The sequence below is a fragment of the Betta splendens genome, chromosome 7, assembly GCF_900634795.4.
Source record: "Betta splendens chromosome 7, fBetSpl5.4, whole genome shotgun sequence".
Classification (NCBI taxonomy): Eukaryota; Metazoa; Chordata; class Actinopteri; order Anabantiformes; family Osphronemidae; genus Betta; species Betta splendens.
This window is the reverse complement of record NC_040887.2, coordinates 614,060-641,936: the sequence shown is the minus strand read 5'-3', so window position 1 is coordinate 641,936 and position 27,877 is coordinate 614,060. Positions and strand designations below refer to the sequence as shown.

The 27,877-nt window shown below is 48.4% G+C and overlaps 3 protein-coding genes across 15 annotated transcripts in view; 1 reads left to right on the top strand and 2 right to left on the bottom strand.

The window, feature by feature from the left end:
- The window catches only part of gripap1 (GRIP1 associated protein 1), a 29,604-nt gene extending 11,205 nt beyond the window's left edge, over nucleotides 1–18,399 (bottom strand). For 2 of the 10 annotated variants that reach the window (XM_055510450.1, XM_055510451.1), the window contains exons 1-17: nucleotides 18,075–18,101; nucleotides 11,792–11,858; nucleotides 10,724–10,785; nucleotides 5,899–5,925; nucleotides 5,465–5,572; nucleotides 5,220–5,364; nucleotides 4,682–4,806; nucleotides 4,306–4,345; nucleotides 2,817–2,887; nucleotides 2,263–2,310; nucleotides 2,150–2,181; nucleotides 2,019–2,066; nucleotides 1,731–1,830; nucleotides 1,558–1,635; nucleotides 1,096–1,188; nucleotides 235–369; nucleotides 25–120 (exon numbers count right to left, since the gene is read on the bottom strand). In XM_055510450.1, coding sequence (XP_055366425.1) covers nucleotides 25–120; nucleotides 235–369; nucleotides 1,096–1,188; nucleotides 1,558–1,635; nucleotides 1,731–1,830; nucleotides 2,019–2,066; nucleotides 2,150–2,181; nucleotides 2,263–2,310; nucleotides 2,817–2,887; nucleotides 4,306–4,345; nucleotides 4,682–4,806; nucleotides 5,220–5,364; nucleotides 5,465–5,572; nucleotides 5,899–5,925; nucleotides 10,724–10,785; nucleotides 11,792–11,858; nucleotides 18,075–18,086 — 1,287 coding nt within the window. In that variant the 5' untranslated portion in view covers nucleotides 18,087–18,101. Of the gene's footprint in view, nucleotides 1–24; nucleotides 121–234; nucleotides 370–1,095; nucleotides 1,189–1,557; nucleotides 1,636–1,730; nucleotides 1,831–2,018; nucleotides 2,067–2,149; nucleotides 2,182–2,262; nucleotides 2,311–2,816; nucleotides 2,984–3,463; nucleotides 3,548–4,305; nucleotides 4,346–4,681; nucleotides 4,807–5,219; nucleotides 5,365–5,464; nucleotides 5,573–5,898; nucleotides 5,926–10,723; nucleotides 10,786–11,791; nucleotides 11,859–12,239; nucleotides 12,646–13,018; nucleotides 13,155–18,074; nucleotides 18,164–18,247 lie in introns of those variants that run through there. The other 8 variants (XM_055510449.1, XM_055510445.1, XM_055510446.1 and 5 more) reach the window with 8 other exon arrangements.
- ptpn18 (protein tyrosine phosphatase non-receptor type 18) lies at nucleotides 13,081–25,618 on the top strand. Of its 4 annotated transcripts, none has more exons than XM_055510484.1 (16): nucleotides 13,081–13,217; nucleotides 17,875–17,983; nucleotides 18,097–18,173; nucleotides 18,298–18,393; nucleotides 18,476–18,514; nucleotides 18,589–18,657; nucleotides 18,761–18,820; nucleotides 18,958–19,100; nucleotides 19,286–19,352; nucleotides 19,485–19,562; nucleotides 19,845–19,937; nucleotides 24,412–24,464; nucleotides 24,903–25,013; nucleotides 25,086–25,243; nucleotides 25,312–25,374; nucleotides 25,445–25,618. In XM_055510484.1, the coding sequence occupies exons 1-16, from the start codon at nucleotides 13,140–13,142 to the stop codon at nucleotides 25,516–25,518; spliced, it is 1,368 nt and encodes a 455-aa protein (XP_055366459.1). In that variant the 5' UTR covers nucleotides 13,081–13,139; the 3' UTR covers nucleotides 25,519–25,618. The 4 variants fall into 4 exon arrangements, with proteins under 4 accessions (XP_055366459.1, XP_055366458.1, XP_055366457.1 ...); XM_055510483.1 differs by having other exon boundaries at nucleotides 18,758–18,820; nucleotides 19,488–19,562; XM_055510482.1 differs by having other exon boundaries at nucleotides 18,758–18,820.
- LOC114859115 (tetra-peptide repeat homeobox protein 1-like) lies at nucleotides 15,475–17,881 on the bottom strand. Its single transcript, XM_029157019.2, has 2 exons — nucleotides 16,607–17,881; nucleotides 15,475–16,498 (listed from the first exon to the last, which is right to left on the bottom strand). The coding sequence occupies exon 1, from the start codon at nucleotides 17,840–17,842 to the stop codon at nucleotides 16,922–16,924; it is 921 nt and encodes a 306-aa protein (XP_029012852.1). The 5' UTR covers nucleotides 17,843–17,881; the 3' UTR covers nucleotides 15,475–16,498; nucleotides 16,607–16,921.
- Nucleotides 25,619–27,877: the final 2,259 nt, after the last annotated feature.

The following is a 27,877-nucleotide window of genomic DNA, read 5'->3' as shown; positions in this document are numbered from 1 at the left end:
CTGAATAGGTTAGGTAAACTGTACCTTCTTAGCCTCGTCCAGTTCTTTCAGTACTTTCTCCTTCTCTTGTTGTTCTTCTGTTAACTGCTCCAACAATTTCCGGTTAGAAAAACTTGACTCCTGTATTAGAGGATCGATGAAAAGACTGAACAGTAAAGTATGAATGGGGTGAACATACTGCATGTGCACGTTGCCAGAGTGACTACGTGGCCTACGTGATCTTGTCATCGCTACCTGTAGCTGGGAGTTAAGGTCGTCTCTCTGCGCCAACAGATTTTCCTGGTCAGTCCGTCTCTGTTGCAGCTCAGCCGCCAGCGTCTCCTGCTGCTCGCGCAACAGATTCATCTCCTGCGTCTTCACCGTTTGGATCTGAACCATTCATTATTTCAAAAAGAGTCATGCAGATGGTTAACGGGTTAACTGGAAGTGTAATTCCCATCAAACGACAGTGGAGCACAGCAGCGGAGAACCGGGTCAGAATCTCAGTGACACAGTGAAGGAAGACATTGTATGGGTTCTACTCTTTCTAAAGGTGTTAAGCTGTTAAGGAGTTGACCAGTATCAGGTTTCGGAGCCACTACATGTTCTGTCACTCGAACTCAGTAGTTAAAGGTTTGTTTTAGTGCAGTGGTTTAGGAGCACATACGTTGGTCCTGAGAGAACCGTTCACCTGTAGGTGACAGAGTCTTACTGAAGTTAGACTTGTACAGGAGCTGACCTGTACAGGAGATTCTAATTGTAAAATGCTGTTTGTGGTGTTCTGATCAGGATTCTTCTCCTACAGCAGATCGTGGGTTTAACAATGTAGTCATGTATGGTCCTACAAATTATTCAACAGTTCTTGACAAGGTTTTGATCTTTAGGATAATTCTGCATATATAAGATCCAGCTGCTCCTCAGGGGTTAAGGAGACAAATAATGACCAAAGGCTGGTCTGCAGCTGGGCTCCAGAGCAACGGTTCAGGGCTGGGCAACATGTGTTTGGGCTTTAATAGCTCTGGAGTGTTAGCGTTCTGGGGAACGATCCTCAGCTATATTACAAGCTGTCAGGGTGGGGTTGGGGTCCATGCTACCAATGTTTTCTGGGGTCATTACCTGTTCTAGAGCAGCTAGGTTTGTCCTCAGAGCATCATTCTCCTGCAAGATGTTGTCCACCTGCTCCTGACTGACTGCATTCTGATTGGCTACCTGTGGTACCAGCCATCGGAGAGAACCAGGAAGTAGAAAAGAGTAAAAGGAACTGGAAAGCAGTACTGATAGTAGCATGTAAAACTAAACAGAGCAAGGAGAACAGAAGGATAAAAGAGAGCAGCCACCAGGACATAATAAAGACGGATCTTTGTTATGGAACACGTCTTTGGTATGAAAACTGTTCTCAGACGTGATGAATTCCGACGGTCGCTCGCGTCTCCTCCGCCCTCTGACCAGACTACTGCAGTGGCTCCACCCGGCCTGGGGCTCATTTCCTCTCCGCCTGTTTCTATGGTCTGACTTCACTCAACAACCTTAAATCACAGTTTACCTTTACCTGTGTGTGTGTGTGCGTGTGTGTTTTACCTGGTCTTTCAGAGTTTGCAGGGCCATTTCATGCTCCTTCTCTTTGCTTTGCAGTTGTTCTGTCAGCTCTGCTGTTGTCTGAACCACAACACAAACACAGCTAATGTTGTAAGGTTAAAAAAATGACATGTTCTTTTAGTAAAGTGAAGGTGCTTGTGTCAATGAGCTCCGACCTGATTGGCTGCCAGGGCATCTGACTGCAGCTTCTGGATGCGAGTGTTCATGGCCTTCAGCTCTTCGTCTTTCCTTTGGTTGAGCTCATTGATCTTTGTTCTACAACACAATAAACAGTAATACTAGGTAATACCAGGTTTGACAACAGAAAGGTGGGTCCTTAAACAGCCGTACCAGAAGTGGAGAAGCAGAAGAATGCACCTTTACTGTCATTGGTGACATCTAAAATCTGCAGAAACTATAACCAAATAACAGTGGTAGTAGAGCACTGGACGTTCAGTTCTCACCTGCTGTCGTTGTACAGAATTTCCTTTTCCCCCTGCAGACGCTGAAAACTGCACAAGACAACAACACAGGAGCACAAGTATTCGATTGGCTGTAGCACAAACATTGTGATGTGACAGTGAATGTGTCTCACCTCTCCTGCTTCTTCTTTAACTTGTCCGATAGCTACAGGAGACACAGACAAGAAATCATGCCTACAAGGTAAAGACCTGCACCGAGACCAACGGTGTCTGAGATGGAGCTTACCTTGGTTATCTCCTCCTGCAGTTTGGCGATTTCAGCCTGTTTGGACGCCTGCAGACAGACATACAGTATGCAGAGTTACAGTTCGCTTTATTAGGGACACTGGCAGCGTGTACTGCGTAGACATCACAGATTCCTGTAGAACCTCACTGGGGCAGACACAGTCCAACAGGACTGTCCAGTTCCTGTACATGGTGACGTGGCTCCGGATGGAACATGACCTAATGAACTCACTACTGAATGTACATGTGTTGATTTTCTGAAGCAGCCTACGGACGCTTTAATGCGGCAGCAGCTGTCACTGAAACATGTGCATCTGTGTCTCAAAAATGACCTTCTTCCATTTTGCCATGTGTAAATGTACTAATATTAATGTAGGCATCAGGTGTCCTGAATACAAAAAGAATTTAAAAACTACACGTGATCTTTACATTGATGCCGTGAGACAGAGGCGCAGAATGTGAACGTCAAACTAAATTTCAATGTGAAAAGAAAGTGTTGCTGAACCCTGTCTACAGTAAACGCTTCGAGGTGGTGAGCAGAACGTGTGCTTTTACCTCCAGGTTGTGGATCTGCTCCCTCAGCAGCCTCTTCTCCTCCTGCTCAGTGTTCAGTGCCATCTCCAGCTCTGGTCCAAAGCAGTGAGTTATTGGACAGAGAGCAGCCGACCAGCCTAGCGCTGTCTGCTTAGCTACAATCTTCTCTACGCTCGTCTCTGACAGGCCTAAAGGGGGCGCCGCACACAGCAGGGCAGTCCGTTAGGCCAGACACACACTACAGCTCCTCACTCAACTTGACATCTTAAAGGATTCCTGTGACTGTGTCTCACTCAGCTGCATCCAGGGAATTTCCTGGTCAAGCTGCAAAGACTGTGAAGGCTTCAGGGTCTCAGTTTCTCGGTTTATTTGCTAATGAACCAGAGCTACCTCTGGCAGAGTAAGAAGTTGTTAGGGAGTAATAATAGAAATCCATCTGCTACACTCGACACTGACATCTACACCTCTGGAAGCTGAACATCAAAGGAGTCAGAGCCATAAAAGTGTTGATCGTCAGTCCATGCTTGAGACTTTACCTGCAGGTAAATCCAAATGACTGAAACTAGTCATTTTTAAAATCTGCTTTGCAACTTTGCCAGAAAATACCTGATGCAGAAGCCTCGGCCTGATCAACAGGGTGAAACTCTGATGTATCCTTTGAGCCTCACCGTCTGCTGGACTCGTAGTGTGTGTCTGCCCTGAGCCATCTAGCTGCTCTATGCTGAAATCAAGACGAGCTGTGGGTTCAAATCCTCAAACAAAGCCCACATGAAGTCAGAAAAACAAAACCATGTCAAAAAGCTATTTAACACTAAAATAAAAGCTTTTCCACATAGAGACCAGTGTTTTGAAATCTATTGTAATAAGCATCAAAAAGGGTCAGACTTGACATTAAGCAAAATACTGTACAGATGCAATCAATCAGTCTGATGCTTTTAGTTTAAATTTTAAACGAATAAATTAAAGGAATATCAAAAGCTACTCTTCTTGTCCTGGCGTTAAGAAACAAATCACTCAATTATTAAAGACAAAGTAAAATAACCGTTCGATTATGAGTTTTATTGTTTAAATAGGAAGCAAGCACACAGACCGAACACAACACTAGTGGTGGCTGATGATTTTGGTGTCAAACTAACTACTGGCCATTTTAGATCGTGAAAGGATTGTTAGTGAGAGAATGAGAAAACTTATGAAGTCTGAACACGATGCATTTACTCAGCAATTATCATGTTCTGTCAACATGCACATTATGGCTACAATTATTCTTAGCAATCTAAGTGTTAAATAGAGAATAGAACCAGATACATCCTTCACGTTTATATAGTAGCTGTATGAATAAGAATCTGCACAGATTCTTCTAATGATGTTAAGAATGATTCGACATGATTAAATCAAGCTGCTTGGAAGTGAAGGTTCAATTTTAGTGAAGTATAAAGAGAATGAAACAAAACCAGAAATTAAATCAGCTCTGATAAAGTTATCTGGGACAGAACATGAAGTCAAAACTCACCATGTGTCTGCCTCTCACTGGGTTCCAGCTGAGCGTCCGTCTGGAAAAATAGAGCAAAACAACAGAACTCAAGGACAACGGTTTGGTGAAGTGTCACACACACACTGGCTGCTTGAAGGTGATTAGAAACTAGGCTTAACCACTGGGATGACATTGTTTCGGGTACAACAGCTACAGTCCAACACTCACTACTAGGGCAACTCCCTATGCTCAAGGATCAGCTCCAGCCCCATGCATTGACCCATCACCAGAACCACTTCAGAGAACCCAGACAGGGGAGAACATGCAGACCCAGGCAGGCAGTGCTGACCACTACACATGCAGCTGTGTTCAGATGTGAGATGTGACCAACAGGCCCATTCATGTTCCGGGTCACCTGGCCCGTGCTCTCATTAGTTCCCTCGGCTGTTTGCTCCTGCTCACTTCCTGGGTCACCAGAACCGTTGTCGGCAGTGGCCGGTGCGGCCATTTCCGTGAACGCCACCTGTCTCTCCTGCAGCCCTGCAGGAGAATCACACCTCAGATCAGAGTCCACCACTGACTCTGGAACGTTATCGTCCAAAATTATGAAGACATCAAAAACGCCTAAGAATTCACCTGTGCATCAGAACTTTGCTGATTCACAACAGCAGTTTAGTCAGACATTTCCACGCATCACAACAGTAGACAGACAACAAAATAAGAAGCAGGCAAGAAAATCATACAATCATCTATGTTCTAGATTTCCATCTCTAACACACACACACACACACACACACGAAAGTGAGGACTTCCCTTTACATAATGCCTTCCCTAGCCCCTCACCCTGACCATCACAAATAAAAACTGTCTCGCACACACGCGCGTATTCACGCACACGCAAATTTTCACACACACGCGTACTCACGCACACACAAACACACACACACACGTACCTTTCAGTTTCTTCAGAAGCGTGGAGTTTTCAGCCTGGAGGCGGAGCAGCTCTCCATCTACAGGGCAGGAGGTTTGACTGGGGGTTTCTTCTGCTCCTTTCAGGGCCTTGTTCTCCTGTTCCAGCTGCTCAATTTGAGTACACAACTGGAAAGAAAACAACAGGCAATAAGGACCAAGGACCTGGAGGTGAACCCTTAGTTAACTATAATTGATAGACCCTTTCTAAGTAAACGGTGCCAGGTACCTTGGAGAGTTCAGCCATCAGTGTGCTGTTTTGGAGTCTGAAGTCTTCCTCCTGACTGTGCAGTTTTCCCTGAAGCATCTCATTCTCACTCAGCAACGCGTCCACCTCCTGCACAAAACCACCCACTCCACTCAACAGAAAGTTTGGAAACCAATCTACAGGCATAAACTGGAACCAAGAAATATTTAGACCATTTCATTTGCTGGTGTAACCGACACAGTAGCTGTTTCTTCCACTAGAACAGCTCCAGCAAAGACATTAAGGTTTTCACACATGTCTATGGTCGTATTTGGCTACAGAGAGTGGGAAAAGGTTAAAACTATGTGAACTACTTCTCCATGTGGAATTTAACCTACACCGTAAGGTAAACAAAGACTAAAGGAGACACAGTAAAAGTAAACCTGTGTTATCCAACTACTGAGGGAAAAACTCACCTGAGCTTTTTTACTTTTGTTTAGAGCCTGAAAAAGAAAAACGAAAACAAACTTTTAATGCCAAGTGTAAATGTCAGTCTCTCTCTCTCTCTCTCTGTACGCACTCTCTCTCTCTCTCTCTGTACGCACTCTCTCTCTCTCTCTCTGTACGCACTCTCTCTCTCTCTGACAACCTACTCTCTCTCCTCTGTACGCACTCTCTCCCTATCCTCTTCTGTTACGCACTCTCTCTCTCATCTCTGTAACGCATCTCTCTCTTCTCTTCTGTACGCATCCGTTCTCTCTCTCTAGTCGATCCTGTATACTCGGACGCCTCTCTCTTCTCTCTGTACGCAAACTCTCTCCTCTCTTGTGTACGCAACCTCTCTCTTCTCTCTTCTGTACGCACTGCTCCTACCCATCTCTCTTACGCCTCTCTAGTACGCACTCTCCTTCTCTCTCTAGTACGCCACTCCTCTCTATCTCTCTCTCCTGGTACGCACTCAATCTCTCTCTCTCTCTCTGTGCGTACGCAGCACCTCCTGCTCTCCTTCTCTCTGTACGCACTCTCTCTCTCTCTCTCGGTACGCAACTTCTTCTTCTCTCTCTCGTCACGCACTCTCTCTCTCTCTCTCTGTACGCACTCTCCTCGCTCTCTATGTACGCAATCTCCTCTCCTCTCTCTACTTGTACGCACTCTCTCTCTCTCTCTCTGTACCGCACCTCTCTCTACTCTCTCTCTGTACGCACACTCTCTCTCTCTCCTCGCTCTGTTACGCACCTACTCTCTCTCTCTCTCTCTCTGTACGCACTTTCCTCTCTCTCTCGGTACGCACTCCTTCCTCTCTCTGGTACGCACTCTGCTCTCTCTCTGTACGCACCTCACTCTCTCGTCTTTACGCACTCACTCTCTTCTCTCTGTACGCACTCACTCTCTCCTCTCTCTGTACGCACTCTCTCTCTCTCTCTCTCTCTCTGTGCTCCTCACGACCCACCTCCTCTGGCGCGCACTCTCTCTCTCTCTGTGCGTAAGCACTCTTTCTCGTCTCTCTCTCTCTGTAGTACGCCCTCTCTCTCTGTTGCGTTACGCACTCTCTCTCTCTGTACGCACTCTCTCTCTCTCTCTCGTACAGCACTCTCTCTCTCTCTCTGTACGCACTCTCTCTCTCTCTCGCATGTACGCACTCATCTCTCTCTCTCTCTGTAACGCTCTCTACTCTCTCTCTCTCTCGTTACGCACTCTCTCTCTCTCTCTGTGTACGCACTCTCTCTCTCTCTCTCTCTCTGTACCTCTCTCTGTGTACGCACTCTCTCTCTCTCTCTCTGTGTACGCACTCACTCTCTCTCTCTCTGTGTACGCACTCACTCTCTCTCTCTCTGTGTACGCACTCACTCTCTCTCTCTCTGTGTACCGCACAATCTCTCTCTCTGTACGCACATTCTCTCTCTCTCTGTGTACCGCAACTCTCTATCCTCACCTCTCTGCGTGTACGCAACTCTCTCTCTGTGTACGCATCTATCTCATGTGTACGCACTCTCTCTCTGTGTACGCACTTCTCTCTTCTCTGTTTGTACGCTCTCTCTCTCTCTGTGTACGCACTCTCTCTCGTCTCTGTCTGTACGCCTCTCTCTCTCTGTCGTACGCACTCTCCTCTCTCTTCTCTTGTACGCACTCTCTCTCTCTCTCTCTGTACGCTCTCTATCTCTCTTGTGCGTACGCACTCTCTCTCTCTCTGTGAGTAAGCATCTCTCTCGCTCTGTCCTCTCCTGTGCGTACGCACTCTCTCTCTCTCTCTCTATCGTCGTACATCTCTCTCTCCTCTCTCTGTGCGTAGCGACCTCTCCTCTATCTCTTGCCGAGCACTCTCTCTCTCTCTCTCTGTGCGTACGCACTCTCTCTCTCTCTCTCTGTGCGTACGCACTCTCTCTCTCTCTCTCTGTGCGTACGCACTCTCTCTCTCTCTCTCTCTGTGCGTACGCAACTCTCTCTCTCTCCTCTGTGCGTACGCCACACTCTATCTCTCTCTCTCTGTCGTACGCACCTCTCTGTCTCTCTCTCTCTCGTCTGTACGCTCTCTCTCTCTCTCTACTTCTTTGGGTGTACGCACTCTCTCTCTCTGCACTATCTCTTCTCTGTGTACGCACTCTCTCTCTCTCTCTTCTAGTGCGTACGACCTCTCTCTCTCTCTGTACGCATCCTCTGCCATCTGTACGCCCTACTCTCTCTCTCTCTCTGTACGCACTCTCTCTCTCTGTACGCACTCTCTCTCTCTGTGTACGCACTCTGTCTCTCTCTCTCTCTCTCTCTGTACGCACTCTCTCTCTCTCTCTCTCTGTACGCACTCTCTCTGTACGCACTCTCTCTCTGTACGCACTCTCTCTCTCTCTCTGTACGCACTCTCTCTCTCTCTCTCTCTCTCTGTACGCACTCTCTCTCTCTCTTCTCGTAACACTCTCTCTCGTACGCACTCTACTCTCTCTCTCTCTGTACGCACTCTCTCTCTACTCTCTCTCTCTGTACGCACTCTCTCTCTCTCTCTCTGTGTACGCACTCACTCTCTCTCTCTCTGTGTACGCACTCTCTCTCTGTGTACGCACTCTCTCTCTGTGTACGCACTCTCTCTCTGTGTACGCACTCTCTCTCTGTGTACGCTCCGCCTCTCTACGCACTCTCTCTCTGTGTACGCACTCTCTCTCTCTCTCTGTACGCACTCTCTCTCTTGTACGAACTTCTCTCTCCTCTCTGTGTACGCACCCACTCTTCTCTCTCTCTCTCCTCTCTCTGTACGCACTCTTACGCTCTCTCTCTCTCTCTGTTACGCCACTTCCTTCTCTCTCTCTCTGTACGCCACTCTCTTCTCTTGTACGCACTCTCTCTCGCTCTCTGTACGCACTCTCTCCCTCTCTCTCCTCCTGTACGCACTCTCTCTCTCTCTCTCTGTAGCACTCTCTCTTCTCGTACGCACTCTCTCTCTCTCTCTGTACCGTCATAATCTCTCTCTCTCTCTGTACGTGACGCACTCTCCTCTCTCTCTCTGTGTACGCACTCACTCTCTCTCTCTCTGTGTACGCACCTCTCTCTCATGGTACGCACTCTCTCTCTCTGTGTACGCATTCTCACTCTCTCTCGGTGTACGCCTCTCTCTCTTGTACGCACTCTTCTCTCTGGTACGCCACTCTCTCTCTCTGTACGCACTCTCTCTCTCTCTCTGTACGCACTCTCTCTCTCTGTACGCACTCTCTCTCTCTGTGTACGCACTCTCTCTCTCTGTGTACGCACTCTCTCTCTCTGTACGCACTCTCTCTCTCTGTACGCTCTCTCTCTCTCTCTGTACGCACTCTCTCTCTCTGTACGCACTCTCTCTCTCTGTGCGTACGCACTCTCTCTCTCTGTGCGTACGCACTCTCTCTCTCTCTCTGTACGCACTCTCTCTCTCTCTCTGTACGCACTCTCTCTCTCTCTGTACGCACTCTCTCTCTCTCTCTCTCTGTACGCACTCTCTCTCTCTCTCTGTGCGTACGCACTCTCTCTCTCTGTACGCACTCTCTCTCTCTCTCTGTACGCACTCTCTCTCTCTCTCTCTGTACGCACTCTCTCTCTCTCTCTCTGTACGCACTCTCTCTCTCTCTCTGTACGCTCTCTCTCTCTCTCTATGTACGCTCTCTCTCTCTCTCTATGTACGCACTCTCTCTCTCTCTGTGTACGCACTCTCTCTCTCTCTGTGTACGCACTCTCTCTGTGTACGCACTCTCTCTCTCTCTGTACGCACTCTCTCTCTCTCTGTACGCACTCTCTCTCTCTCTGTACGCACTCTCTCTCTCTGTACGCACTCTCTCTCTGTACGCACTCTCTCTCTGTACGCACTCTCTCTCTCTGTGCGTACGCACTCTCTCTCTCTCTCTCTGTACGCACTCTCTCTCTCTCTCTGTACGCACTCTCTCTCTCTCTCTCTGTACGCACTCTCTCTCTCTCTCTCTGTACGCACTCTCTCTCTCTCTCTCTGTACGCACTCTCTCTCTCTCTCTGTGCGTACGCACTCTCTCTCTCTCTCTGTACGCACTCTCTCTCTCTCTCTCTCTCTCTGTACGCACTCTCTCTCTCTCTCTGTGTACGCTAGTGATGGGTCCAGCAACACCGTTGCGTCGGCGCATGCGTCGAGCTCTTAGAGCGAAGCACTGTGTCGGTGCGCGTATCGCGTTGGGAAAGCACGTGACCGATACAGTTCCTGTATCAGTCACTGTCTGACGCGCCAGACTGTGTCTATGAGGAAGCGCACGTGTTGGGATGCATCCGCTGAAAGGAATCCATGAGCTTTGCCGTTCATCGTCATATTCATCTACAATTCATTTCATATCGGAAAATACGGTGTCTTTTTTGATTCAATTTTATAATAGCGTGAAAGTGTAATAATAAAATAATTAATTAGTTTTAAAAAGTTTTCACTTGATCTTTCTGAATTCAGATTAATTTCCCTTAGTTTACCAATCATATTATTTTATGCAGGTTAAATGTCGCATTTGTTTGACAGATCTTTCCTATTTCAACAAAACCACCTCAGTTCCTCCAAGTGCAATGAGGCTGTGAGTAGACTGCAGGCAGAACAGCAGCTGTCTACACCCACTTCAAGCATGTTATTCGGCATTATTTGTTATTTTGTTTGGAGATCTTGTACTAAAATGCCGGTTTGTTGTTTCTAGATAACCTAGATACAACCTAGTTGTATAAAAGGTATTAAACCTTACCATGTAAGGTGCCTTGCTATATAAATAAAACTGAATTGAAAAAATAAACAATCCTTCACTACTGCCGCCACACACACACACACACCATCAATAACAACTTTACCTTCTGTGCTTTGACAAAATCTCTTTCCAAAGCAACAATCTTCTGCCGGACGACGTTCAGCTCTGAAACACACATCATCATTAGAAATGTTGGCAATTCATGCACAAAATCCTTCACTACTATCAAGCACAATAGCAGAATACATCATTTCAAGCTTAGTTACTTCACTAAGAGATAGAGTATGTGTCATTGAGCACTGTGTAAAGGTTCTGTTGGACTGGGGAAACCACTGTCCTGCTCTCCACCAGTCACTCCATAAACGCCATCAGTTATCACTGTGTAGCAGGTTTATGAAACTGGGTCACAAAACAAGGTCTGGGTTTTACTGTTTGGTGCCTTTATGAAGACACTAAGCAACCAAATGTCTCTGTCCTTTAATAGAAACATTAGACACCACAGGTGTGTGTCCGTTATGACACTGCTCATCGTTTCACCCACACAGCATTAAAAGGTATGGAAATCATACAATTTGTTTGTTATTCCTGGTATTCCTTTCAGCACAAAAGTGAAAAGACCACACATCATCTAATCAAATTGCAGTATTTGAAGAAAAGTATCTGTTTCATCTGAAGAATATAAGATCATCTGTCAAATGAGCAACAAAAACATCAGACCAAACAATGACTAAAGCTGTAATTCATGCGAAACAAACTCAAAATCCCCTGAGACCCACCCAAAAAAGCTGGTTTCAGTTTGAATCAATTAAACTCTGTACGAACCAGAAGCTGTGAATAGATTCTACGTACACTGCACTTGTCTGTTTTGCTAAAGCATGATTCAGACAGATGTGGATAGGTGGAGGACTGTGACAGCATTCGAACATAGCAAACAACCAACAGGATCACGTAGATTAGGAAATGATCTGTCCCAATGTCACAGCAACACTAGCTACAGCTGAAGTCCTGAAGTGCTTTTGTCTCAGTGTTTGTCTTGGGATTTTGTAGACCACCTTCACAGACCCACTGTTACTTGTTTCAAGGCATTCAGTGTCATTTGTGTTACTTTCTAGACACACAAAGTCAAAGCACACTGCACCATTATCAGGTAATTAGTACAGAGATGTTTTACCAGCCATGTTCTTCCTGAGATCATCAGAGAGCTGATAGTTCTGAGTCCGCAGCTCCAACAGCTGAGCCTGTAACACACAACCAATAAGACTGACATACAGACGGAGCATTCATTTAATTGAACAAGACGGGCAGCAAAGGATACTTTAAAATAAGCAGTAACACAGACAATATGAGGGCCCAGTGATCCATGATGTCTGTGATGATCCATGTGGTAATTGGACTCTCTCTTAGCAGATCTACTGAACCATCTGTGAGTGAGACAGAGCTCACTGAACCAACACTGCCCGGCCTGCTACAACCATTCACACAGCTTACACAGAAATGTCCCTACAGCAGCAGCTCTGGTGCTAACTGTATATTTACACAGAGGACACTTTGGTCTGATACATAGTGTAGGTCAGAAACGTCCAATCCTGGTTCTCCCTGCCCAACTTGGTACTGATCACCTGGACCAGGTGTGTTCAACCAGTCAAAAGCTGAAAGGGGATAGGGTTGGACGGCCCAGGAAGGAGCTTCTGAAGCCGAACGCCGCTCACTGCTGCGTCCCCGAGACCAGGCCTGGCATTAATCCATTCTCCTGGACCGGCACCACTGCACAAATGTGGCCAATGGACCTGGCGTTTGAAACCTATAGTGCAATAACGATCAGCTGCTTTAGCACCACAGTCAGTTGTTCCCAATAAAGTGAAACGGTATCACCGGTAGCTTGCAGCGTGCTAACAGGTGTCATCTGAGCTAATCGGAGTTTAGTTCCTCCCATTTTGTGTATAAAGCCTTTGTTTAGGCGGTTGCGACAGAAAACACAGAGTGTGACAGCCTGACTCACACCCCGTGATCAGGGCGAGTGTCCCGTGGATGCTAGCGTGTTAGCTAGAGGCTAAATAGCATTAAGTAAATAAGCGGGGCAGAAAGACAGCTAAGAAAAGCTAGGCCGAACTTGTCTGGGTACCGGTCGGTCAATGAAAAACGGAATCAATTCGGTTTATCATCTGCGAGAAGTGGGTTGGGGCGGATGCCACCGCCCCGACACGATTAAATTAGTAACCGTTCCTACGTTGTGCTAAACACCGGTAACTGCTCCCTCCCTTTTACGGCTAACGGTTAGCATCGTTGGGCTACTGTCTGATGCAGTGATGCCGCACCTGCCTGACAGGTGCTCCTCTAGCTCTGACATCTCCTTGCGTTAGAATCCTGCGACCTCAAACAACAACAAAGTTTTTCTTACCTGCATCCGATGGAACTCTTCCTCTGACAGAGCCTGAGACATGGCCATGATTACCTGGGCTGTCTGCTAGCAAGCTAAGCTAGCGGAGGAAACGGAGCTGCTAACAGAGAGGGGCAAACAAATGAGCTTTCACTCTGATGCTACTTCAGCGGCTGGCAGAAAAGATGGGACCAACAGAGCTCTCACTCCGAGGCTGCTGGTGAGAAACAGCAGCGACATTTTCCACTGCGAATTCTGCCAGGTTTCATCGCCGTCCAGAATCAAATAAAACAAGCCCAAAGATAATTTTTTATCCCAAAGTTTCTGACTGCTGTCAAGTGAGCCGTTTTTTGTTCATCCGTCGTTCAGCCAACCGCGCTCCAAAAACGTCTTGCGCCCGTATTACGCGATTTACAGCAGAGCACAAAACACGCTCGTCGCTAATTTCTTTTCATAACGAGACGTCTGATCTGTTTAAAAATATGGAAAACTACGAAAGAAAATATTGCATATATGGAAAAACTGTAATACAGATCTGTGTACTTTTACTGTGTATTTTAGTATTTATTAGCTAAACTGCCATCTAATTCAAAAAAGCAGTATTTGGCTTTGATTACAGATCTGTATATTTTTATTGTACAATTTAGGATTTATTAGTTTATTAAAGATCTGTGTACTTTTATGTACTGTATATTTTGGGATTTAATATTGAATTCAATTCAATTCAATTTTATTTATATAACGCCAAATCACAACAAAGTTATCTCAAGGCACTTTACAAGGTTAGGTTTAAGACCTTACACAACTAAACCCAACAAATTCCACATACAGCAAGCATTTAATTTGACAGCAACAGTGGAGAGGAAAAACGTCCTCTCTAACGAGGAAGAAACCTCCAGCAGAACCAGGCTGAATGTGGACGGCCATCTGCCTCGACCGGTTGGGGTGAGAGGAGAGAGAGAGAGAAAAGCACAGCAACAACAACAACAAGCAACAACAGAGTACAGGCAGGACGGTTGGACCAGGGACTGGACACAGGCAGAATAGTTGGATCCACAGCTGCCCATCACAGACACCAAACTTTGAGTCCAATGACACCTGTAGGTGAGGACAGAGAGAGAGAGAGAGAGAGAGAGAGGGGGAGAGAAGCACATATACTGGAGAGAAAGAGACAAGGTTAGTTAAACATGGGACAATGATGGGAGGTCAAACAAAAGAGGGAGAAGGAAACAGAGGAGCTCAGTGTATAAAAGTCCCCCAGCAGTCTATGTCTATTGCAGCTTAACTAAGAGATGGTTCCTGTGACTAACAATCATTGCCAGTGACCTGAACCATCTCTAACTATAAGCTTCTGAGAGTGTGTCAACCTATCGAATCTGAACTGGGAGCTGGTTCCAGAGGAGAGGAGCTTAGTAGCTAAAAGCTCTGCCTCCCGTTCTACATTTAGACTCTAGGAACCACAAGTAGCCCAACGCTCTGAGAATGAAGCGTTCTGCTGGGAGCATAAGAAACTATGAGGTCTTTAAGATAAGAAGGAGCTTTATCATTGAGTACTTTGTAGGTGAGTAGGAGAATTTTAAATTCTATCCTACATTTTACAGGCAGCCAGTGCAGAGAAGCTAATGTAGGAGAAATGTGATCTCTCTTTCTAAGTCGTGTCAGAACTCTGGATGCAGCATTTTGAATAAGCTGTAGGCTTTTTTTCGAGTGGAGCTGCGGTAACAAACAGCAGCAGCAGATCAGTAGGAGCATTAATGTCATCATTCTTCCTGCTTGCATTTGCCAGTGAGGGAGGAGCAGGGAAACATTTCCCACAATGCACTGCTGTCAGAAAACAATAGTTCTTCTTGAGTTAGCGTTTTGCAGCAATTTACGGATCTTGTCGCAGTGTAACGATGGCTGATTGACAATAGAAAGAGTCTGCTCATCCTGATAATTACACCTCCATCTTTCTGTCCCTCCCAGACTGGCCTTTGTCCCTGGACCTGATCTTTGAGCCTGCACTGCTTTCAGACTTTTGGCTTCATTGATGCTTCGTAAAACTTTGGCATTGACAGTTGATGTAAAACTTCCCAGACAGTGAAGTAACAAGTTGTTATCCTGAGCTTTGATGTCATTCAGCATTTCTTCCCTCTACTTGCTTGTTTTTTTATCCAACTGTCAACCAGTTATTATGTGCTGGTGAATGATTAACTACAGGCAGAACTGAAACACAGAGACAAAGGTGACAACAGAAGTAAGACTGAGCTGCGGGACGGTCAAGGAAAAGCAGAGAGAGAGAGAGAGAGAGAGAGAGAGAGCGAGCAGGCGGTTCATTTCAATTTGAGCGTGGTGTGGTCACACTACAGCCACAGCTCAGCGCGTCAGTCAGACGAGCTTGGCTCAGGTGATGTTATCTGATGCGACATGGAGCCGCTGTCCTCTCTGCTGTCCAGCCTGCAGAACCAGGACCCAGGGAAACTGGAGCAGGAGTACAACGTGAGTGTCTGCGTGATTAATCCAGGCTCCGGGACACCAGCTTTAGTACATTTCCAGCTTATTAGGTTTGGGGGCTAAATGTAGACCGTGGTCAATGCAGTTGGTTCCATTTTACACTAAGAGCTCTTCCTGGGGACAGATTTCCACCGGTGGACATGGGGAGCTAATGAGTAATCCTGGGGTCAGAGTCGAAGCACACACACTCAACAGACAGACGGCTGCAGGTGCTGGTGCCAGACCTCACCCTGAGTTTGTCGACCTGTTGGATTGTTTGCTTCTCTTTCCAGGAAAATGTTCTGGTGACCTGGAGTGTGTTTTGATGTCTCTCACTATTCAAACGAGCTGCAGCCAGTAAGCAAATGAAGCCTCATCAGTTGAGCCCAGTCGGAAAAACACCTTACACTTTGCTGAGCTGGAAAAGCAGCCGTACTAATATGAGTCACAACAAATAATAACACAAAGACCATCTGAATTGAGCTGTGGCGCTGGTGTCGTTTGCGTTTTTGTATGATTGAGCCTCAGGAGGGACATGCAAACCACAGTAAAATACTCTACTGTGTCTGAAAGAGAGCTGGAACAAAGACGTGCAGGAAGTTCATCAGCTTGATGGATGAGACCTGACGTCACACTCAAGAAAACGTTTTATAAAGCAGCAGGAAGCCGCGAGCTTCGACCTCACCTGCTGTCCAGCTATTAAAACATTAACCACTGTGTATAGAGCAGCCCTGAGCTGAGCAGGTTCCACAGACCAGGCTCTAACTGAAACTTTCAGTTAGAAACATCAGATGTGTGACAGGAAGCAGATTCGTTAATAGTGTGAATGCACACGACGATCAGGTCACAGCAGAAGCCAGCGCTGCGACGCGGACACGATAACCATCTGATGAGTCACGGCTCACGTGTTGCTGAATGACAGCTGCAGTCATTTCCACCACTGTATTTGCTGCGTGAGGCCAATTCGGCGCAGAATTCCTGCCTCCATCAACGCTCAGCAGGTGGAGCCTCCACAGCAGCACCGTTGTCCTTTCAGGAGACAACAGAACGGAGCGTCAGTAAAAGCAAACGTTTCCAGCCACAGCTCGTCAGCAGATCAAGGCTCCTCTGTCTGAAGCGCAGCAGGACCTACTGTACCTCAACACAGCCTGGCCTCCATCACGTCCACTCAGTGAACCTGGAACTAGCTCAACTCAGCAGCTGCTTGACTTCAGTCAAACACTCTGTGTTGAGGTGAGTTTGCACTTCCTGCTTCGGTTTCAGCCCGCAGAGAAGCTTCCCCATTGCTGTTCCTGAAACGACTCATCCAGTGAAAGACCTGAAACTGGAACACGAAGCTGACTCCCTCTTTATGACCACGAAGGTTCTAGTGCGTCCGCTTTGTCCCTCAGCACCAACAGATCCGAGCTGCTACTGATGCAGGTGTTTTTAATCTTATTGTATGTTTAAAAGTCATTGGAACATGAAAAGTAGAAGAAAAGTGAGGATCCTGCGAGGGCCCCTGCGAGGGCCCCTGCGAGGCCCCCTGTGAGGCCCCCTGTGAGGGCCAGTGTGAGGGCCAGTGTGAGGGCCCCTGCGAGGGCCAGTGTGAGGGCCCTGTGAGGGCCAGTGTGAGGGCCGGTGTGAGGGCTCCTGTGAGGGCCAGTGTGAGGGCCAGTGTGAGGGCCCCTGCGAGGGCCAGTGTGAGGGCCGGTGTGAGGGCTCCTGTGAGGGCCAGTGTGAGGGCCCCTGCGAGGGCCAGTGTGAGGGCCGGTGTGAGGGCTCCTGTGAGGGCCCCTGCGAGGGCCCCTGCGAGGGCCAGTGTGAGGGCCCCTGCGAGGGCCCCTGTGAGGGCCCCTGCGAGGGCCAGTGTGAGGGCCCCTGCGAGGGCCCCTGCGAGGCCCCCTGTGAGGGCCAGTGTGAGGGCCCCTGCGAGGGCCAGTGTGAGGGCCCCTGCGAGGGCCAGTGTGAGGGCCCTGTGAGGGCCAGTGTGAGGGCCGGTGTGAGGGCTCCTGTGAGGGCCAGTGTGAGGGCCAGTGTGAGGGCCCCTGCGAGGGCCAGTGTGAGGGCCGGTGTGAGGGCTCCTGTGAGGGCCAGTGTGAGGGCCCCTGCGAGGGCCAGTGTGAGGGCCGGTGTGAGGGCTCCTGTGAGGGCCCCTGCGAGGGCCCCTGCGAGGGCCAGTGTGAGGGCCCCTGCGAGGGCCCCTGTGAGGGCCCCTGCGAGGGCCAGTGTGAGGGCCCCTGCGAGGGCCCCTGCGAGGCCCCCTGTGAGGGCCAGTGTGAGGGCCCCTGCGAGGGCCAGTGTGAGGGCCGGTGTGAGGGCTCCTATGAGGTTCCTGTGAGGTTCCTGTGAGGGCCCCTGCGAGGGCCCCTGCGAGGGCCCCTGTCGCTGCATCTCATCTGACACTGTGCCTTTTAATTCGACAGATGGTGCGTTCCCAGACACTGGCGTTAAAGAAGGATCTGGGTCTGACGACTGAGGCCGGAGCGCTGAAGGAAAACATCAGGAAGAACAGATACAGAGACATCCTGCCGTGTAGGAGTCCAGCTCTTTGGAAGCTGATGTTTAGTTCAACTGGCCTCTTACTGTATGATGCTTCCTCGTCTCAGGTGAAATGGTTCCTCACCTGTGTCCCCATGTGTTCATAGATGACCAGTCTCGGGTTCTGCTGTCGCTGCCGACCACGGACACGGATGCGGATTACATCAACGCCAGCTTGGTCAAGGTGACATTGCATGAGTCAGTGATTTCGCACTGAACCAAGAGAAGCTGATTTAGGAGGTGTTGGAAGAACTTTACCCCAGGTCTCCTCCTCAGCTGTGGTTGTAACAGCAACATATGTCCTGCAGGGGGCGTCAGCAGGCAACGGCTACATCGCCTCCCAGGGGCCCCTCAGCTCCACCGTCATCGACTTCTGGAGGATGATCTGGCAGTATGACGTCAAGGTCCAGCACCAATATGCGTCCTCCTCACAGTTTGGAACCAGACAGCTCTTCGGTCGGTCTAATGTGTGACTCTGCTTTTCAGGTAATAGTCATGGCCTGCAGAGAGATGGAGCTGGGAAAGGTAAACGCACGCACGCACACACGCACACACACAGAGCATCTGCACTGATTCATGTTGATGCTGTGGTTCTGCAGAGGAAGTGTGAATGTTACTGGGCTCCGCTGGACCAGTCGACTGCGTTTGGACCCTTCACAGTCCAGAATGTAAGCGTCCCCACCAGCCACAAAGAAAGCTAGGTGTTCCTAATAAACTGGCCACTGCTGTAGGTCTCAGACTTTATTTGTTGTTACTGTGTGTTGGCAGCAGGAGGAAACACAACCTAATGACCATGTGGTGGTCAGACGTCTGACAGTCACCTTCCAGCAGGTGAGAGCTCCACATTTGGGGGGGGGGATAGTATGTTACATAATAGAAAATAATGGAGAAGCAGGTGCAAAACTTGAACTTTAAAACTCTTCATCTACCTGCTCCTCATCATCATCATCTTCCTCCTCTTCCCACAGACCAGCCGTACTGTGATTCAGTACCAGTTCCTGTCGTGGCCGGATCATGACGTTCCCTATGAGGCCACAGGGGTCGTGGACCTGCTGGACAGAGCCAGAACCAGCCAAGGCGAACACACATCACCTATGCTGATCCACTGCAGGTACACACACACACACACACACACACACACGCACAGAAGCAGATCTGGTCAGATGGTGGATAACGTGCACAAGGCTGTGACACACATATGGCAGCGTGTCCCTCACACGCCCACGCAGCGAAGCAGGAGGCCGTGAATATGCAGCAGGTAACACCAGCTGAGGCTGCATCTGCTCTGTGTTGCAGTGCAGGCTGTGGGAGAACCGGAGTCATCTGCGCTCTGGACTACATCCACAGCCTGCTGGTTACCAAGGTAACGCCTGGCAGCGACCACATCGTCAGTCTAACCCGTTGAATCAGCACGGGTTCACTGTGTTTAGCATCAGTGACTGATCAGCAGCCCGCTGGGTCCAGTCTAAGGAGCTCTGATGTGTGTGTCCTGCAGCAGATCACGTCAGACTTCAGCATCATGAGCATTGTTCTGGGGCTCAGGAGACAGAGGCCGTCTGCAGTCCAGACCAAAGTAGGTGAAGGACCTAACCACACGCTGATCCGGTTCCTGAACCTGTTATACCAACAGATGTCAACACTGGTTCTGGTCCATTTATGAATCGATCATGTTATAAAGGAGCTAAAGCTAACTTCCACACACAGAGACGGTCTGCTGGTTCGGACCCGATCGCATCATTTACCACTGGCCGGTTCCGGTCCTGTCCCTGCCCCGCCCACCGCGCGGATCACATAGACCGGATCCAGTTCTTTCCCGTTGACACGTTACAAACGTCCAGTTTGCTCTTCTGTTCAGGACCAGTACCGGTTCATCTTCACAGCCGCCGCCTGCATGTTGGAGCGAGCTCTGCAACGGGCCGAACCTCAGCTCTACTGCAACGTGTCTGAGGTAAAACACTGAACGTGACGTAAAGCGACTGAACGAGCGAAGCGGAGGAAGCAGCTGCAGAAAGAGGAAACTCGACCCGCTTCCTGCATGTGAACATGTAAAACGGTCACTTCTCTCACACAACCGCTGAACGCCTCGCACTTACAGGTAGGTCCGGACCGCCAGAACCTCGTGGCGTCCAGGTCGTGATGACTCGTCAATGGTTCTGTAAAAAGGGAAACTCGACGTTTGGTACCGTTCTTACTGTGAGAAAGATTAACTTGTGTGTTGAGGACAGTGGGTGACGTCATCGATCCTGGGACGTGAAGCAGCTTCTTGTTATCAGCTCAGGCGGTTCCTGGTTATTACAGGGCTGATGCGCTTCGGTTCTGATTATGCCGAACATCTGCACCAAATGCTTCTAGGACCTTTTAGCTCAGCTTCAACGTCCAAAACAGATGCTGATGCTTTAGTTTTACTCTGTCAAGAAGCAGTTTCATTTCTGCTTTTTAATTACCATAAAATCGTGGCTCTGCAAAGTAACTCCACACTGGCCACGCCCCCAACGCCCCGCCCACCCGACAGCAGGTGTCGGTGGCCACGTAGCTGCTGGACTTTCCTCTGCAGCCATCTTCTGGGTTGTGACTCTGTGCTCTTTGACTCTGCTTCTAGTTCAGCCTCTAGATGTGTCTGTGTCTGTGTCTGTCACTGGTCCTCGGCCTTTTGTGACCACTTGTCAGACTGGAAATGGCCAGAAAGCAGTGACGTCACTGCAGGGACACGTTGAACAAGCGTGTGTGACTGGTGGACCGTTAGTGACTGTTCTGCTCTTTTCATTTATTCATTTTATATTATAGTATAGTTAGTATAGTGTGTGTGTGTGTGTGTGTCTATATATATATATATATATATATATATATATATATATATATATATATATATATATATATATATATATATATATACACACACTCTATTCTCACCCTCCGCGGGTGGTCTCATCCACTTTCCAAGCCCGGGTCCTCTACCAGAGGCCAGGGAGCTTGAGGGTTCTGCGCAGTATCCTTGCTGTTCCTAGGACTGCACTTTTCTGGACTGAGATTTCGGATGTTTTTCCAGGGATCTGTCGTAGCCACTCCTCCAGTTTGGGGGTCACAGCCCCTAGTGCTCCGATCACCACAGGCACCACTGTGGCCTTCACCTTCCAAGCCTTCTCCAGTTCTTCTCTGAGCCCTTGGTATTTCTCTAGTTTCTCATGTTCCTTTTTCCTGATGTTGCCATCGCTTGGTATTGCCACATCCACCACTACGGCTTTCCTCTGCTCTTTGTCCACCACCACAATGTCTGGTTGGTTCGCCATTACCATTCTGTCTGTCTGTATCTGGAAGTCCCACAGGATCTTGGCTCGCTCGTTCTCTACCCCCTTGGGAGGTGTTTCCCACTTTGATCTTGGGGTTTCCAGTCCATACTCTGCGCAGATGTTCCTGTATACTATGCCAGCCACTTGGTTATGGCGTTCCATGTATGCTTTGCCTGCCAGCATCTTACATCCTGCAGTTATGTGCTGGACCGTCTCAGGGGCCTCTTTGCACAGTCTACACCTTGGGTCTTGTCTGGTGTGGTAGATCTGGGCCTCTATGGCTCTGGTGCTCAGGGCCTGCTCCTGTGCAGCCAGGATGAGTGCCTCTGTGCTGTCCTTCAGCCCGGCCCTTTCAAGCCATTGGTAGGATTTGTTGAGATCAGCCACTTCAGTTATGTTCCGGTGGTACATCCCGTGCAAGGGCTTGTCCTCCCATGATGGTCCCTCTTCCAGCATCTCATCCTCTGTTCTCCACTGCCTGAGACATTCACTCAGCACGTCATCTGTCGGGGCCTTATCCTTGATGTACTTATGGATCTTGGATGTTTCATCCTGGATAGTGGCTCTCACGCTCACTAGTCCTCGGCCTCCTTCCTTGCGGCTAGCGTACAGTCTCAGGGTGCTGGATTTGGGGTGGAACCCTCCATGCATGGTGAGAAGCTTTCGTGTCTTAACATCTGTGGTCTGTATCTCTTCCTTTGGCCACCTTATTATTCCTGCAGGGTATCTGATCACTGGCAGAGCGTAGCTGTTTATTGCCCGGGATTTGTTCTTGCCATTGAGCTGGCTTCTTAGGACTTGCCTTACTCGTTGGAGGTATTTGGCTGTTGCCGCATTCCTTGTTGCCTGTTCAAGGTTGCCGTTCGCCTGTGGTATTCCAAGGTACTTGTAATTGTCCTCAATGTCTGCTATTGTTCCTTCTGGGAGTGAGACCCCTTCTGTGTGGATTACCTTGCCCCTCTTTGTCACCATCCTCCCACATTTCTCGAGTCCGAATGACATCCTGATGTCCGAGCTGTAGATCCTGGTGGTGTGGATCAGCGAGTCGATGTCTCGCTCACTCTTGGCGTACAGCTTGATGTCATCCATGTAGAGGAGGTGACTTATGGTGGCCCCGTTCCGGAGTCGGTATCCATAGCCAGTCTTGTTTATTATTTGGCTGAGGGGGTTCAGACCTATGCAAAACAGCAGTGGGGACAGTGCATCTCCTTGGTATATGCCACATTTGATGGATACTTGGGCAAGTGGCTTCCCATTGGCTTCAAGGGTGGTTCTCCACAACCTCATCGAGTTTGCAATGAAGGCCCTTAGAGTTCTGTTGATGTTGTACAGCTCCAAGCATTCAGTGATCCATGTGTGTGGCATTGAGTCATAGGCTTTCTTGTAGTCGATCCAGGCTGTGCACAGGTTGGTGTGTCGCATTCTGCAGTCTTGGGCGACTGTTCTGTCTACCAGGAGTTGGTGTTTGGCTCCTCTGGTATCCTTACCAATGCCCTTCTGTGCTTAGCTCATGTATTGACCCATGTGCCCACTTATCTTAGCTGCGATGATGCCTGACATGAGCTTCCATGTTGTGGAGAGACAGGTTATTGGCCGGTAGTTGGATGGGACTGTACCCTTTGAGGGATCCTTCATTATCAGGATCGTTCGCCCTTCGGTTAGCCATTCAGGGTAAGTCCCATCCCTTAGCAGCTGGTTCATTTGTGCTGCCAGGCGCTCATGGATTGCAGTGAGCTTCTTTAGCCAGTAGGCGTGGATCATGTCAGGGCCAGGTGCTGTCCAGTTTTTCATACCTGAGACTCTATGTTGGATGTCTGCCACTGTGATAGTCACTGGATTCTGTTCAGGGAGGTTGCTGTGGTTATCCCTCAGATCCACCAGCCACTGTGCATCACTGTTGTGTGATGCCTCCCTTTCCCATATACCCTTCCAGTACTGTTCAGTTTCCAGCCTTGGTGGGTCTGCTCTGTTGTTATTACCCTGCCATTGAGAGTACACTTTCGCAGGTTGTGTTGCGAACAGCCGGTTTATTCGTCTGGCTTCGTTATCTCTGGTGTATCTCTTTAGGCGGCTGGCCAAGGCTTGTAGCCTTTGCTTGGCAGTTTCGAGTGCTTCAGGTATGGTCATCTGGCTGTACCTCTTGGGCATCGGTCTTTTCATTGCACCTCTCTGGGCCTCTGTCATTTGGCTCACTTCCCTCCGAGCTGCCTTGATTTTTGCCTCCAACCTTCGTTTCCATGGTGGGTATTGTTTCTCATGGCTTATAGCCAAGCACCTCTAGGATCACTGATGCTGAAGCGTATATCAGCTCATTGGTTTCTGTGATTGTTGTGGTAGGGATCGCTCTCAATGCTGCATTCATATCTTCCATGAGACTTTCTGATGGTACTTCACTTAGCCGTTGTAGTGGGGTTCGGGGTTGCCTGTTCAATCTCGCCATGATCTTATCTTTCAGGTCAGTCGCTACCTCGCTCAGCGTATCTGTGCTTATTGGGGCTTCGTACCCAATTTCCGGTTGGGGAGATGGTGAGACCTCCCCTCTGACCTGGCGTCCTGGCTCCCCCTTGCCGTAGCATTTGTGTTGTATCTCGTCAATCTCAAGTCGTGATAGCAGTTGCCGTTTGTGGATGTTGGAACACTGAGGTACTAGTTGCTTCGCCGTCAGCCTTGAATGTGGGTTTCTCCGTTCCCATTCACCGCACATTCTTTGCATGTAGCCCCTCTGACTAGGGTTACTTGAGTAGTAGCATTCCAACAGAGCCTTGTTCTCGCATCTCAGCCATTTCTTTCTTGTTCCAGTAGCCCACTTCTCGCCAAGGTGCTCTGGTTCCCCAACACCTGACGCAGACCTTGTTAGACCGGGCGACGTCTGAGCCGGTATCTCATGTGGTTCATTGTCTCATGATATGAGGTAGGCGGTAGCTTGAAGGGTCTTGTCCAAGGACCCACACTGGATGCTTATTCGCCCTAACGTGGATTCGACGTATACAAGTCCTGCGACTTTACCGATTGAGCCATATGATGGTTTACAGCAAGATGAGGTTACTTAATTTTCCTTTCTATTGTTTCTATTTCTATGTTTTTATCTGCATATGGAACTTACTCTGAAACAAACTAAACTGTGCTTTCCACCAGCTGAAGAAACAAGAGAAGAAAAAAAACAACAAATTTGCTTCCTCCACACAGAGGTATCATCTGTGTCTGTCTGTCTGTCTGTCTGTCTGTCTGTCTGTCTGTCTGTCTGTCTGTCTGTCTGTCTGTCTGTCTGTCTCTTTCACCCACACCCCCACCCCAAGCTGTGAAATTACACTTTCTCACCCTCATGTCTTGTTCCTCCGACCCTCCATTCCCATATGTTACCATGGAAACATCAGAAGGGCTAAAGAGAAAAAGAGAAGACAAGAGAAGGGCAAACAAGTATTAAAAAAATAATAAACAAATAAAGAAATAACAGTAAAAAAGGAATGAGAGGAAGTGAGGAAGAAATCGTAAGAGGTGAGATCAGGAGGTGAACCATAAGCGGGAAGACATGAGTGTCAGTAAAAGAAGGATGAACAAGAACATGGGAAACGAGAGAAGATAAGAGGGAACCAAGAGGAAGAGTGAGCATCTATCTGTCTCAACAGATCCTCGGAGCAGACTGACATGAACGACACATACGCTGTGGTCAACAAGCCCAAACACCCTCAGCCTCCTGCGGACTCGGCCCACTCAGTGGCGCTGCCCAGACAGAGCAGGTACAGAACACAGGGAGCAGCACCGAGGTCATCGGGTTCTCTCTCTCAGACCGAGCTTCTTGTTCTCCTCAGGTCGCTGCCCTCGACCCACCACTACGATAACGACTGTGTGGGACCACCGGCGGCTCCAATCTACAGCACCGTCAAACCCAGAACCGGAAGGCACGACACCGCGGCCCTGTCTGATCGCAGCTCGGTACCAGACCACACAGACTATGAGCTGCTGTCAGGTAAGACACATGATGGAGGCATTTGACAGAACGGTTCTCCACAGAGATAAATGGACTCTGTGTTGCAGCTGAGCATCGCCTGTCAACAGATGACGACTATGAAGACGTGTCCAACAGCAGCACCGGCATAGGTCAGTGTCCAGCAGCTCTGTCCTCAGCGACCGACTGGGCCCACCATTTCACCTCTCTTCTGTTTTCCAGGCTTTAACTGTCGTATTCAGAAACCCAGAGGACCCAGAGATCCTCCGGCAGAGTGGAGCCGACTGGAGAGATGAACTGGTTTCACTGGGCGCTACCGGTTCACGTCAGACAATCAGTGTGTGGTCTCGTCTAAGAGCAGATCTGTCTGTTTAATAAATGTTTACACTCACATCAGCATGTGAACGTTTGATAATGTGTCAAGGATCAGCATCTGCCACGTGATTCAGAACCTGGCTCCACCCTTCACAGGCAGCAGTCAGAACCCAACACAGCAGAACTGAGGAAGCAGCGCTAATGTCTCAACACAAACAAACTGCTCACTAGTCAATGTGTAGGATGTTTCAGACTGAGTCACAGATGTAGTGACCAGCAGGAGGCAGCAGAGAAGCAGCCATGATGATGATGAGGATGAAGTCATGCAGAAGGTGGGACACACCCTTCATATACAATATAATCATGTGACTTACTTTTACACCTCTGTAAAAAGACTCAAACGTCCAGGCTCTTTGTACTGTAGTTCTGGGTCCGTTCATAATCTGCAGTCTCTGACCTCCTGATTTTCAGACCGGGTCTGAACCACACACACTTAACACATCTGGCAAAGCTGCACTTAGTGGGTTTTGACCATCAGGGCCAGTCCTGTGATTACAGCAAAGCATCATGGGTACTCACTCACTGAAACACGTGAACTTAGTGTGCTGGACTGTGCAGCAGAGTAGGACCCACAGAAACAACGGCTGTTACTATAGTAACGGGTGAACAATCCCAATAATTTAGGGTCTGTTACTAAGTGAAGTTACTAAGTGAAGTGGAGCGTGCCGTTTAGACGCGTTCAGACTCAGTGATGAGTGGCGCCTCCTGGTGGTCGGAGCACAGCAAGTCCTGGTGTTGGCTCCAAAGAAATTAAACGGGCCACAAGTGAAAGGAGCACAAGTTCAGAGTTTGTCTTTGCATGTTTGATGCAAACTCGTGTCTCTGTTGTGTCTGTTCCTCATGCTGGACATTGTTCCATGAGGAAGTTTTTTCCTTTAACTTCTTGCACAATGGACTATACTGTACGGACTGATAGGATAGGATTTGACTTTATTTATCCCACGATGGGGAAATTCTTTAGTCGGCAGCAGCCAAACACAACAGACAAAACATGACAAGAACAATAACAGACAGTATTAACTTTCCATAAACTAGGTAATTGAATTCAAGTGAGAAGTTGAGGAATATTGTGTTAGAAGAAGTAAAGGTACACACAATGAAAGTGTGAGATTTTGCACATGTTCTGGTAGATGCATAACAGTAAAACAAGAACACCATGTACTTCACTGCCCTCTGTGGCAATTGTAAGGACTACATTACCCATCATCCTCAGGTCTCAGCTTTCCCACCGTCCTAGTTCCCCTGATCTCGCCTACCATGTAATAGATAGTAGAGGACGATTATTCTTGGTGTCTGGTGTGAAATGACAGCACACAGAGTTGACCCAGACGCAGGAGTTGACTCCTAAGCTTAATCAGGTCTAATTTATACGTGTGGGTCTGTGCAGTGACACCACCCTAACAAAACCTAATCAGTCTGGTTTGAACCGGTGTCTCAACTTCTCTCCAACACGTCTCCACTCAAACCCACATAGTTTATCAGAGCGTTACATCAGCACACTGTATTTATGTAATATGAGAATGCGACCCAAAAAATCCCACTGAGCAGCACCAGGACACAGTACAGACTGGGCAGCCCTCTGTTTGAACCGGCAGAGGGGAGGACAGGGTTAGACATTAAACGTGCCCAAGACAGTGGTTCTGACAAAACGTGAGGAGCAGGTGTGACACCAGGACCAAGGTGAGCCAGAACCGGACCGGGGCAATCACTAAGTCCACAAAGAGCTTGAGAACAAAACTATAACCATTATTATTATGAGTAGGAGCCAGAGACCCGGTATCAGAATCACTCAGTTGCTGTTTTAAACATGACTCTGCCCTCACTGCTTTGCAAAGCTAAGATTTGTCCTAAGATGCACTCGCCATTACATTGTTTTAACGCTTTTAACATTTCATATTGTCTTCACCACATGTTTTCCTTCATCTGTAAACATATGATAAAACAAGGTGAAAATTCAAAGTTGACAGATGGAGAGAGAAAAAGAGGGGCAATGTGAGAACGTGAGGAAAGGATGGTTAGAAAGAAGCGAAAACACAATGATAACGAAGATATAGAAAGAGAGTGATGTTAGCTAAAAAGAGGGAGAGGGAGGGAGGTGATGAAGCGAGAGATGGGGTCTGATAGAGTGACGAGGAAGAGAGAAAGCGAGGGAGGGATAAACGAGAGAGCCGTCCTGACACTGAGCCTTGTTGCCAGGCAACTGCTCAGCTCCTCTTTGAAGTTTTCCCTCATTGTTTTTTTTACAATCAGGTCAAAGGCAGCAAGGCAGGCTCAGCAGTA